Source organism: Danio rerio, chromosome 21 (assembly GCF_052040795.2).
Source record: "Danio rerio strain M-AB ecotype USA chromosome 21, GRCz13ab, whole genome shotgun sequence".
Lineage (NCBI taxonomy): Eukaryota > Metazoa > Chordata > Actinopteri > Cypriniformes > Danionidae > Danio > Danio rerio.
The window spans coordinates 30471857-30484139 of record NC_141041.1 but is presented as its reverse complement, the minus strand read 5'-3'; the positions used below and the strand labels follow the sequence as shown (position 1 = coordinate 30484139).

Below are 12283 nucleotides of genomic sequence, written 5' to 3'. Positions count from 1 at the left end.
ATAAAGTGAAGTATGTGAAGGTAAATGCAGTGAGGAGTCAGCTGACCTGGATTCCAGTCAGTGTTTATGTTGGTCAAATCCACTCTGGCTGATGAAAATCATTCACAATTCTGATTTGAGTACGGTTAATCATATGATGCTCATTTATTTACTAATGTATTAATGTATTGTTGTCAGGCTCTAGTCACTTAAAGACAAACACATTTAAAATACAAGTCATACTTACAATGTTTTGAATAGAGCAAAACATTTTTATACAAATAATCTTAATATTGGTATAGGTGCTCCAAAACATTTCATCTTACTGACAACATCTGTGCTGTTTTATTTACATTTTATAGATAGGCAGTATAATTAATAAACATTCAACTTAAAAAGAAATAGGATGTATTATATCATTTTATATATTTTTAAAAAATACAACAAAAAAAAAAACTAAAAACCTTCAAAATGTGACAAATGTGAGGTATCTTCAGGTGTCAAATTCAATTGCTCTGCACAGTTTAGTTCCAACCCTACTTCAGGACAATAATTCTGTAGTATGACGCTGTGAAAAGGGGCGGGATTAAACAAGATATTACACATTTTAAAAAGCATGCGATTGGGCCATATTATAAAATTCTGCCCATAGAGGTCATGTTTTAATCTTCCAATTTTGAATCCTGAAATGGTCTCACATGGTCAAGTGATGCAATTTCACAGGTCAGAGTTCACCAAGCTTGAACTTTGCAATGCAGCTAACTTTCAAACTTGTCACATGAGCTTGCGTTTGTGGTGTGATGCATTCGTGTGCTTATGAATGAAAGTCTATGGGGAGAAAAGTCTAGTGTGACTGCAGGTTTACCTGTAGGTTTCAAACAAGCCTGAAGGACTCAATTAGTTTGATCAGGTGTGTTTAATTAAGTTTAAAACAAAACTGTGCAATGCCCTCCAGGAACTGGATTGACACCTGTGCTCTAGAAGAACATTGTGTTTGTAACTCGAAAGCCAACACCTCCAAAAATGCATTTAATGACAACTTTTTTTTTATTTATATTTTTTATAAAATTGATTTATATATTTATGTGTTTATGTTCACTTCTTGTGCTTCTAGCAAAGAAAAAAAATAAAGAGTGCATTCAAAGCTTTAGATCAGGGGTGTCTAAACTCGATCTGAAGAGCCGGTGTCCTGCAAAGTTTTGTTCCAACCCCTATCAGACCCAACCTGGGCTAGCTAAACAAGCTCTTACTAGACTTTCTAGAAACAGCGGCAGTGTTCAAAACAGCATACTTCCATACGATATAGTATGCTAAAATCTTTATGTGAGCCAAGTAGTATGTCCGAACTCATAGAATTTGAAAAACAGTATGCGAGAAGTACCTGGATGACCGACTACTTATGGGGAGATTCTGAAGTGCGCATCGCAATCTCATGATGCCTCGCAGTAGAATTCATGAATGGGAGTAGTAGAATGCAATACGTCCAAATTCCTTTTATACTGCTCACATTTATACTGTATAGAAGATACTTTTATAACGGCTGAGTAGTACATTTAAATTCATATGCAAAACCTACTGAGTAGTAGGCGGTTTCAGACGCCAGCCATCCTGGCAGGTGTGTTGAGGCTATTTGGAGCAGGACACTAGCCCTGCAAGACCAAGTCTGGACAGCCCTGCTTTAGGAGCACCTTCAGATCAACCAATTAAAAGGGGATTTTTTTTCTTTCTAAAGTTTTAAACATTTTGTTTTTTAAAAAATATTAAAATAAAATTTTTAAATAAAATTAAATAAACAACACTAGCAGGTGCCAAATTGTCAATGAATCCTTCTTTAAAAGAATTCATTCAAAATGTCTCATTTACATTGGTGAGAACAAAATGTAGTTATTAACTCTGACTGAATTTTGATGAAAATCAACTAGTTTGTAGGAATGCAGTTAATAAAGATTGTGTCTTTAAATAATGAATAACATCAAATATAGTCTGTATTTAAAGAAAATGTTCAAACTTTTTACTTGATTACACTATAATACCTTTTATAGAATCATTAAACTTAAATAAAACCAATATAATGAAACCAAAAGAAAAAAAAGTCGGGCATGTCATTTTGTAGGAATGATGTCTAGAGGAAGTCAAACACAACCTCATGGCTAATACTTAGTGGATAATTCATATGAATTCCTACGATCTCATTTGTACAATTTAGTACGATTTGCTTACCCCCCCCCCCAATGACAGCTGAATTTAGAGGTGGGGTTGGGTGCTACGCCTCCTTTTTAAAATAGTAAATTTTCATACAAATTAACTTGTACAAATACGTATGAATTAGCTGCTAAACTAAAAACGTAAAATAGTTACGTTTCCTCATGAGATTAGGCTGGGAAGACAGTGATTTTGATCGTTAAAACCCATGGTTTTACATATTATTTCCAACCTGCTTTTGAATATTATAAGGTGTGTTTAATAGCAGCATATTCATATATCAAACCATGAAACTTGATATGTGTATTTACTAAAACAGACTGTGCATGTGTCTTGTTGTCAGCTGAAGATCAGATCAAATATTAGGACTAAAAATCGCTACTTTTGATTACTTTTCATTTTTAACTCTGTATGAGAGATTGCAAATTAGTTTACTCACTTAGCCAAGAGTGTGAAATCACTCCTCTTTTGGATTGCATTGTTGACAGCTCTGACAGGCTGTGCTCCATTCTAAAAGATAAAAACAAGAGAAATTTTAATGCAACCAGTACAAACTCCATTACAGCGAGACTATATTGAATGTTTTAGCCACTCACAGGTTTCCCGACAGTGTGAATCAATAGTTATCGCACCTGTCTTCCTTGCAGGGACTTGCACACAGACTGAAACTCGCCAGTTCGGTCTCTGCAGGACATGCTGAATGTGTCTGGGACGGGAGCAATGGGCGCTGGGACAGCCAGGGGGGTTTCCAGCTGCTGGACCAGCTGGGACTGGGTCTGAGAGGGCCCAGTGTACACCCCGTCCTGGCTGCTTTTAGGACCGTGACGCCGACGTGTGTTCATTGGTGCACCCACTCATCACCTTATGAACAGGAAAGAGGAATCCATCCAGACATATTCAGTAACAAAATAAACTATGCATGATATTATTATTGTGGGCACTTCAACTCAATTATTTATGATTTAAACATTTTGAATGCCTCTCAAGAATATTCAGATTGTGGTGTTCATCACAGGACCAAATGCTTGAAGACTCATTAATTTTTTTTTAAATACACATGTTTCTTTACGTCAATAATTTAGTGTACAGTGTTCAACATAAATGAGCACACCCCATTTGAAAATTTATATTTTCATCCATTTCTCAGTGAATATAGATAATAAAAATGATAATAAATTTTATTTGTAATGCGCTTTTCTTAGACTCAAAGCGCTAAGAGGCAAAATACCAACAATAACAGAAAAAGCACAACGATAAAAAAGATGCAATAAAACAATAAGAATATGAACCATAAGATAGAATTTAAAAAGTTGACAAAATGATTGTCCTAAGGTAAAAGCAATGCTAAAAAGTTGAGTCTTAAGAAATTTCTTAAAACAGTCCAGAGAAGCGGCATTCCTAATGCTGATGGGTAGTGCATTCCACTACTTAGGCGCACCCCATGAGAAAACCCAACCACCCATCATCTTTAGTTTACAGCGTGGCTGATACAGAGTAAGTCCCAATGCTGAATGAACACTGCAGGCTGGAGTAGCAAGATTCACCAGGACACAAATGTAACCACGTTCTAGCCCATGCACCCTTTGAAAGTTAAAATCACGATCTTAAAATCAACCCGTGACTTAATAGAAAGCCAGTGTGGTTGTTGAAGTATGAGTAATATGGTGGCGTGATGATCTGTGTGTCAAAACCCGTGCAGCGGAATCTGTAATCTACTGAGAGAACTTGTAGGTAAATCCCAAAAAAGTTCATTACAATATCAAGATGTGATGTGATGAAGGCATGGATAAGCCTCTCTGCATCAGGTAGTGAGAGAAATGGTCTAATCTGTGCAATATTGTGGAGATGCGAGAAGGCAGTTTTTGTAAAGTGTTTGAAACTGAGCAGAGGTAATATATTTTGGTGCATTTGAACAAAACAGATTTATTAAATTCAAATATTTATTAAAATAATATTTTAGTCACCAAACGTCTTTAGAAATAGAAAGATAATACAATTAAATTCATGCAAAATATTGAGGAAAAAATTACAAACTATAAAATTTCAACAACATTATATATATATATATATATATATATATATATATATATATATATATATAGTTTCTCTTGAGTTTTGCTCTTTTTTTTATTAATATTTAATATTTCCCCCCTGACATATAGTTTGGGTGTACTAATTTTGGACCATTATCATAAGTTTTTTTGTAACATTAGCTCCAGAATTGGCTTCAGTGGTGACACAAATATAATAATGTAAAGCTTCCTATAGAAAATATAGAATTTAAATGAGTGCTTTGTGAGAAGTGTAGTCATATATGTTGAGCACTGAAATTGTTCTGATTCCTAAACACTTCACAATAAGGCTCATTTTATTACTGTTAGCAAATAGAAACAAAACAGACATTGAAAATTACTAATAATGCATTGTTTAAATTTGGTGAGTTTAATATCTTAGTTTAATAGCCCATCACAATCCAAAAGTGGCAACTATTTTTTATAACTAATAAAGTTCAGATTTAATACAACAATTTACATAAAAGTTTCTGTAACACATTACTTCTCACTATTGATGCAAGTAAATGATTTAACTAATGTTTACTAACTTTACTAATAGTGAAGTTGTATCTAATATGCAATATTATCACACCAAATCAGTCAAACAGCAAAATGGTCATCTAAATGCACTTTTATTCTTTGACCAAAAGCAAAAAATAATAATAATAATTACGTGTGGTGTTAGATTAACTAACTTAATCTGTATGTATCTCACAACTGAACTGGGAATGTGCCTGTGATATTTAAACCATATGAACACTTATTTTGAGCACTGAAAACAGCTGTAAACTAATTTTTCAGGATTTTTTACTGAGTACATTACTGAGAGAACATTTCTGAAGAACTTCACTTGAGGTAACATTCTGAGGTTAGTTACATACTTGAGGACATTATAAATCTCTTTACGGTCATTTTTGACTAATTGAATTACAATATTGACAGCTGTTTTGAACAGAGCATAACTGGATATTTGTGTTTATTGTGTTTTAGTAATGTCGCCATTTTAAAATCAGAAGAACTCGTTAAAAGAGCGGCGTGTTATCTGCTTATTTCGATATTTGACAATAATCTTTTATGAAATCCAGCTCATGTTAGCTGCTAAGCTAAGTAACTGATTGTGTAAATATGTTAACACCGTTCAAACTGTGAAAAACGTCAAACATTTGTGAACAATTGAGCAGCTTTGTTGTAACTTATGGGAAGCTGAATGACAGCACGTGAGACGAAAGATACAAAGATTCATTTCTCACCACTCTGCCTCTCTGATGGCTGAACTGTGTGCAGGCTGTAAATAATATCCGGGTCTTGACAAACATACTGACGTCACTGCCACGTATCCTTTGCAGAAAATTCGGTTAATAGTCAACACAAGGTGGCGCTGCGATTACTATGCTTGAAGTTATGAAGGTAAGAATTTTTTCATTTATTTTTTTATTCTTATATTTTTATTGAAGCATATAACTGACAAGTATACAAGATTACACGCTAACATATGTAGCAGTCATACAAAACTTATTGATGCAGAACATACATTAAATAAAAAATGCTACATGGAGGGATCCATCCTGTTTAAATTATTTGGTTGTACAGATTTGGTTTTTTGAGGTTTTTATAGCCTTCTTGTTTCTTGTAATTGAGGTCAAAGAATTATTAACTATTTTTAAATCTTTACAGAACAAATTAACGGAGGGACTAATAGACATTAATTTTGCCATGTGTGTGTGAAACTTCCCAAGAAAAATTATCAACTTTAAAGCATTATTGAGTGTATCATAGCCACACAATTTTACAATAAAAAAAAGAATCATGTATTCGTCAAAGGTAATTATATTGTAAAATTAATCAAAAATCAACCCTAAAACCTGTTTCCAAAAATAATCAGAAAACTTACAAGTATATAAAATAGATGTAAACAAAAAGAACATTGTGGTGAAATGCCTTTTTAAGATGTATAATTTTAAATCAATTAAAATTATTTTTTTCTTGTTGAACATAACCTATAAAGGTAAAAAATATATATAGTTTCCATTTCAAAATGGCTATTTTGAATATTTCAAAAATACTACTATTTTGAATTAGACATTTTCTGACATGGAAGGTATTACATTTATTTATTTATTTTTTATCTAGGATACTGATACCACCAAGTAGAGTTTTTGGAATTTGCTTTAAGACTGAGTTATAAATAACATGAATTTACATCAAGTAAAGCAGTTTATTAGAGATGCTTTTCACAATCAAATTATAATCATTATTATTAGAAAGAATGTCCTGATAGATATAAATCTCATCACTGCTATTTAGTAAATCTTAAACAAAAATAATTCCCTGGTCAAACCAATCTTTTTTAAGATAAGAAATTTGCTAAACAAATAGCTTGGCGGTCAACAAAAAAAAAATGGTGTTTCAAGCATCAAAACAATCAAAAGCTATTTTTTTCATAGTATTTTTATTACAATTATTTTAATAAAATACATTTTAGTTTGATTTACATAAGACTGACACAAAAAGTAACAATGTTTATTTACAAATAAAATAAAAAAATAATAAATTATATGTCCTTTATGAAATGTTTTCACCATTTAATATTAAAAACTCCAAGTTTCATTCATTTTTTCATTTCATTTGTAATAAAATGTAGTAAATAATGCAACATTATTTCACCCGTTTTGACATACTACTTTCACAAACATTATTTGAAACATTAAATAGACACTTTACTTGCATTAGAATTGCTTGTGGGTCAACGAAGAAAATTGGGTTTCAAGCATTAAATCAATCAAAAGCGTTATTTTCTTAATATTACTTTTTTATCACTATTATTTTAATATAATATTTTGATATTTTATGATATGCATAGAACAAACACTAAAATAGCATTCAGTGCAACAATATTTATTTACAAATAAAATAATAATGACATGAAAATAAAATTAATTTCCTTTATAAAATGTTTTAAACATTTATTATTAAAAACCACAAGTTTTATTCATTTCAATTGTAATAAAATAAATAAAACAGCGATGCGGTGGAGCAGAGGGTAGCATGCTCACCTCACAGCAAGAAGGTCACTGGTTCGAGCCTCGGCTGGGTCAGTTGGCATTTCTGTGTGGATTTTGCATTTTCCCCAATGTTCGTGTGGGTTTCCTCGTGGTGTAAAAGACATGTGGTACAGGTGAACTGGGCTGGAAGGGCATCCGCTGCGTAAAACATGTGCTGGATAAGTTGGATGCTCATTCCACTGTGGCGACCCCGGATTAATAAAGGGACTAAGCCGAAAAGAAAATGAATGGATAAATAAACTGTAATATACTAAATACAGATCAGAATAATTTTTGATTACATTATCCATCTGTTATGTTAAATGATGGAACATTTTTTCAACCATTTTGACATACTCTTTTCCACAAGTCAGTTTTACTTGCATTAAATGTTTTCTATCTACACTATCTGACAAATAATAACTTGACTTCTAGTTGATCATTTGGAAAAGTTGCAGGTCAATTTATTTTTTAGATGAATCATCTGTTGAGCCGCATCCCAATCATCACAACTTCTACAGAAGACCTATTGGAACACGCATGAACCAAATATTCTCACCGAAATCAGTCAAGTTTGGTGAAAAAAAATCATGATTTGGGGTTACATTCACTATGGGGGCATGCGAGAAATCTGCAGAGTCAACCGCCTGAGGTATCAAGACATTTGTGTTGCTCATTACATTACAAACCACAAGGAAGGGTTATTTCTTCAGCAGCATAGCGCTCCTTCTCATACTTCAGCCTCCGCATCAAAGTTCCTGAAAGGAAAGCAGGTTAAGGTGCTCCAAGATTGGCCTGGCCAGTCATCAGACATAAACATTATTGAGCATTTCTTGGGTAAGATGAAGAAGGAGGCGAGGCATTGAAGATCAATGCAAAGGATCTTGATGAACTCTGGAAGTCCTGCAAGAACGTTTTCTTTGCCATTCTAGATGACTTTATTAATAAGTTATTTGAGTCATTGCAGAGATGTATGGATGCAGTCCTCCAAGCTTATGAGAGTCATACACACAATATTAATTATTTTACCACTGCACCATGACTTTATATTCTATACTGCACATTCTTTCTGTTAAGTGACAAGACTTTTATTTTGGTCAAATAAGTGTAATCTAGAGGCCTTTGCCTTTTATTTAAGCCACTTTTGATACCACATGATCAACTAGAAGTCAAGTTATTATATGTTGTTCCTAAAACTTTGATAGGCAACAAGACTTTTGTCAAGTAGTGTATATAAAATCACTTAATGTAAATGTAACTTTGTGCAATCACCAAAATGTGATGTTGTGTCTTTGACCTGTGTTGGCCTTCCTCATTGTGTTAGCAGAACATATTTAATAATAATGAAGTAAATGATAATGAAATGAAGTAAATGTACTGAACTGAACAGAGTTTTCTTCTTAATAGCTTTGAAACTTGTGACTGAGAGAAATGTGGTGATCAACTGTGTGTAGCTTCTAACAAATAAAACAACTTTTGCTTTAATTCCCAAAATGCACGCAGTACAGTTCACTGTATTACCATAAAAATAATTTAACTAAAGGACATGGACTTAAAAGCTGTGACTATCATTGATAAAACATTTCATAAAATCATCCACTTTAAAATCATAACCCTTCCGATGAAAACAGAACAAAGAAAACTGTTTACACATAATCTCAATATTCATTCATTCATTATCTTTTCGGCTTATTCCATTTATTAATCTGGGGTCTCAATAATGCTGTCAATTATACATTCATAATACAAATATTAAATAATTCCTTAAATAACACTGAAAAACTTGTATGTAGATAAGCTGTTTCATCAGAACTAGTCTCTGAACCTGTTAGGAGGAAAGAATAATAGTATTATTTATTACTACTCATGAGAAGAAAGAACATTATACATGATTTTAGGGACGTTCTATGACCGTTTAAGTTCGTCAAAACTCTTAATGGCAATCAATACATCTGATAAAGGCATAAAATTGTCCATTACCTGCACTGACACTGGCTGTGTTCAACAAACGGCAGCTCGATGATGCTCCCGGCCATATTCCCCTCCGAATCTGTGGCATACTGCTGTAACTGTCGTTTTGTTGAAGCAAAACAAAAAACGAAAAAAGACAAAACATGAGAAAACAAGACAAGACAAAACACGAGGAAAGGAAACGCTGTTATATGCTGAATTAAACATATCCCTATACACTAGCTTGTGTTGACTACCGGAATTATGGTGGTGTGTTTGGCCACATTCACACACACCATAGCCTCATCTGAACAGCATCCCCCACAGCGCTGTAGAGGGACACATGAGGGCACAACATGACCCAGTATCACCTCAGAGAACTCGTCTTCAACTTTAACCAGTGTTTCACGAGGCTTGCAAAGGGTGCTCATGTAGAGCTTCAGCATAAAAGAGAGAAATCGATGACTTAGAACAGTGTTTCCCAACTCTGTTCCTGGTGGCACACCAAACGTACATATTTTGAATGTTTTGATGAGGGGAAGGTAAAGATAACAATGGTAATTAATAAACTGTACACAAATCCTGGTTGCCTCAAAATTTAAAGCTGAATCAGATTAATCTCATGAATCTATTGAGCTTATTTTGTTAAACTGACTTAAAAGTGCTTGCATAACTTAAAAATTAAGTTAGAATATAGCATTGTTTAATAAGTTTCAATGTACTAAAAACATATGCTGTCATGACTAATTGTTTACATATTTTTACAGTGTAGTTACATTTAAAAATAACATGCAAATATAAAGCTATCAGCCTTTCCATGTTGACAATATTTGTTCCATTGGATTTTAACCCATAGGAAGGGTTTTTTCCATTGGTATTGCGACTCCTATGAACAGCATATGGCTACACACAGCATATGGCAAGCCATTTAAGCTTAAAATCTTACAAAGTTATTTGTTACAAATGCATTTTTAGTTACAAATTCATTACAGGGATCTACTATTAAATGATTACTCTTATCAATTCCTATTAGAAAGCCTATCTAATCAGTTCTTAACAATTACAATTAAAGAGATCTCTAAATTAAACAATTCCAGTTTAAAATTATTTTGTTTACTAGTCATGTAACCATTCATTTCCATTAATGTTTAATTATAGATCTCTATAATTGAATCTTTACTAAGAATCCTGATTAAACGGATATACAATTAAATTTGACTTGCATTGATTCAGGTTAGAGACCCCTCCTTTATTACTGCTACTTGTAATAAAAGAACACTCTAATTCAATTCATTTTGGTAAAGAAAAGCAATAACAGAGCTCTAAAATGTACTTTTTACTAGTAAAAAGTCTCTGTTTTTAATTTTTCAAGTAATAATTTAATTTACCCAGACATTAAGATTTGTATTACGGAGCTTTCTGATAGTAATTCCCATAGAATTCATATTAAAGAGCTCTCTAATCTTAAATGTTACCAATAGGCATGCAGTTCATGAGTAACTCTGCTCATACTTTTAGCTTCAAGCTGCTTTTCATTTACATTAAAACATGATAGTGAGTATCTGTGAGAGATCATACCTTGATGGTGAGGATGCTGTGGGATTAAAGATACAAAAATTTGATTAATATATTAGTTATTATGATTATATTAGTGATTAATTATGACAAGATTGTTCTTTTTGCTCATATATTTGTTGTTAATGATATTTCAGAAAACACTTTGCTTTGTACATTTTGAGTTTGCCCCAAAGTAATAATTGGGTATATGCACACAGATATTTAATTTCAGCCAGCCAGCCTCAGTGCCTCGTTCGCCACGTTTTAGGTCTGATTTCTTTAAAAATCTGTGATCTTCACTGCTGGATAGTTATACGATATAAAGTGGGTCTCAGACCAGGCAAGCACTGCATTAAACTTAATTTCCCCCACCATGTCATTAAAATATTAAAACCATTTATTTTACCCCAGTATTTTCAATGGAGTTTCTGTACTCGCCTGCTGATCCTGACGGCCCTAGCATTAACACTGTCTTTCAGCTCATTTTACACTTGAACAAAATGAATGAATAAGTCTATTTAGCTGATTAAATTTTAATTACATTACAACATCAATGCTGTAAAAGAAACCTTATAGAATTGAAAATTGTCACGTTATGCTTTCAACATTGGCTGAAAAACACTGGCTGTGCATAAAACCAATTCTCTCATCATTAACTTGCACTCCATTTATTTCAGACCTGTTTGAGTTTCTTTCTTGAACCCAAAGGAAGATATACTGAAGAATGTTAAAGAAAAACATCCAGTGTTTTTCTTCCTAATTATTGCAGAAACTTTCCAATATTCTTGTCTTGTCTCACGTTCAACATTAGTGTGAGGACATTTTCATTTCATTTCATCAGAATCCATTTAATTAAAGAGAGACGGATCCTAAATTAAAAACCAGTCAGCGATTCCAACAGTGTATATTAATAATTACAGGAAAGCTTCATTCAATTTCAGAATCACCAGCAGGTCACTAAAAGTTAAATCATAGCACGTAGCATTTGTATGGTACGGTATTGTCCATGAAACCTGAGAAACTGAGCAGAAATATGTGCAACTAAATATTTGTGGAGCCTATATTATTAAATTAGCCTACACAAAGAGATGCGATTACCTTAAGCACGTATGCATCTTACGTCAATCAGCACACTCTCTCTGCTTACAACGCCTACGCGTAATCACACACGCACTGACTAGAGTTTAACATCCTTCCGTGCATTTTAGAAACCACTCTAACTGGTTATACTACTACCACCACTGACTTACGTAACATTAAGTTAACCAAGCTAACAGAAAAACTTAACATACTGAAAATTAAGTAAAATAAAATTAAGTTCATTTTAAGTAAAAAATGTACACAATATATGCAAATTAATAATCACAACATATATATGCATGTATATTTTACCTGGGCTTGAGTCACCGCTGCCTGATGTTACATGAGATAAAACACAAACAGAAGAAAACCCCGCATTATTCTAGATGAATAAGTGCACTGCAAGACAAATTTTAGACT

The 12283-nt window shown here is 33.1% G+C and overlaps 3 protein-coding genes across 10 annotated transcripts in view; 1 reads left to right on the top strand and 2 right to left on the bottom strand.

Moving 5' to 3' along the window:
* Positions 1–12283, bottom strand: part of stx5al (syntaxin 5A, like) — a 21701-nt gene extending 9418 nt beyond the window's left edge. For 2 of the 6 annotated variants that reach the window (XR_015519436.1, NM_001444008.1), the window contains exons 1-3: positions 5486–5545; positions 2814–3042; positions 2621–2691 (exon numbers count right to left, since the gene is read on the bottom strand). Coding sequence is in view for 4 of the 6 variants with exons in the window: in NM_001444008.1 (NP_001430937.1) it covers positions 2621–2691; positions 2814–3023 (281 nt within the window). In the remaining 2 variants the exon portion in view is untranslated. Of the gene's footprint in view, positions 1–2620; positions 2692–2813; positions 3095–5428; positions 5574–7288; positions 9102–9256; positions 9346–10804; positions 10821–11865; positions 11963–12175 lie in introns of those variants that run through there. The other 4 variants (NM_001444009.1, NM_199630.3, NM_001444010.1 and 1 more) reach the window with 4 other exon arrangements.
* Positions 5578–12283, top strand: part of rce1b (Ras converting CAAX endopeptidase 1b) — a 45621-nt gene continuing 38915 nt past the window's right edge. For both annotated transcript variants that reach the window (XM_087301613.1, XM_087301602.1), the window contains exon 1: positions 5578–5642. The gene's annotated coding sequence lies outside the window, so the exon portion shown is untranslated. The remainder of the gene's footprint in view (positions 5643–12283) is intronic.
* On the bottom strand, positions 7289–11962 carry LOC147831933 (snake venom vascular endothelial growth factor toxin barietin-like). Of its 2 annotated transcripts, XM_087301723.1 has the most exons (5): positions 11882–11962; positions 9484–9691; positions 9257–9345; positions 9060–9101; positions 7289–7435 (listed from the first exon to the last, which is right to left on the bottom strand). In XM_087301723.1, the coding sequence occupies exons 1-4, from the start codon at positions 11896–11898 to the stop codon at positions 9089–9091; spliced, it is 327 nt and encodes a 108-aa protein (XP_087157849.1). In that variant the 5' UTR covers positions 11899–11962; the 3' UTR covers positions 7289–7435; positions 9060–9088. The 2 variants fall into 2 exon arrangements, with proteins under 2 accessions (XP_087157849.1, XP_087157848.1); XM_087301722.1 differs by having other exon boundaries at positions 7289–9101.

Coding starts and splice junctions, on each gene's coding strand:
- LOC147831933 (XM_087301722.1), bottom strand. Junction 9,346..9,483: donor AACACACCACCATAATTCCG/GTAGTCAACACA, acceptor ACAAAACGACAG/TTACAGCAGTATGCCACAGA.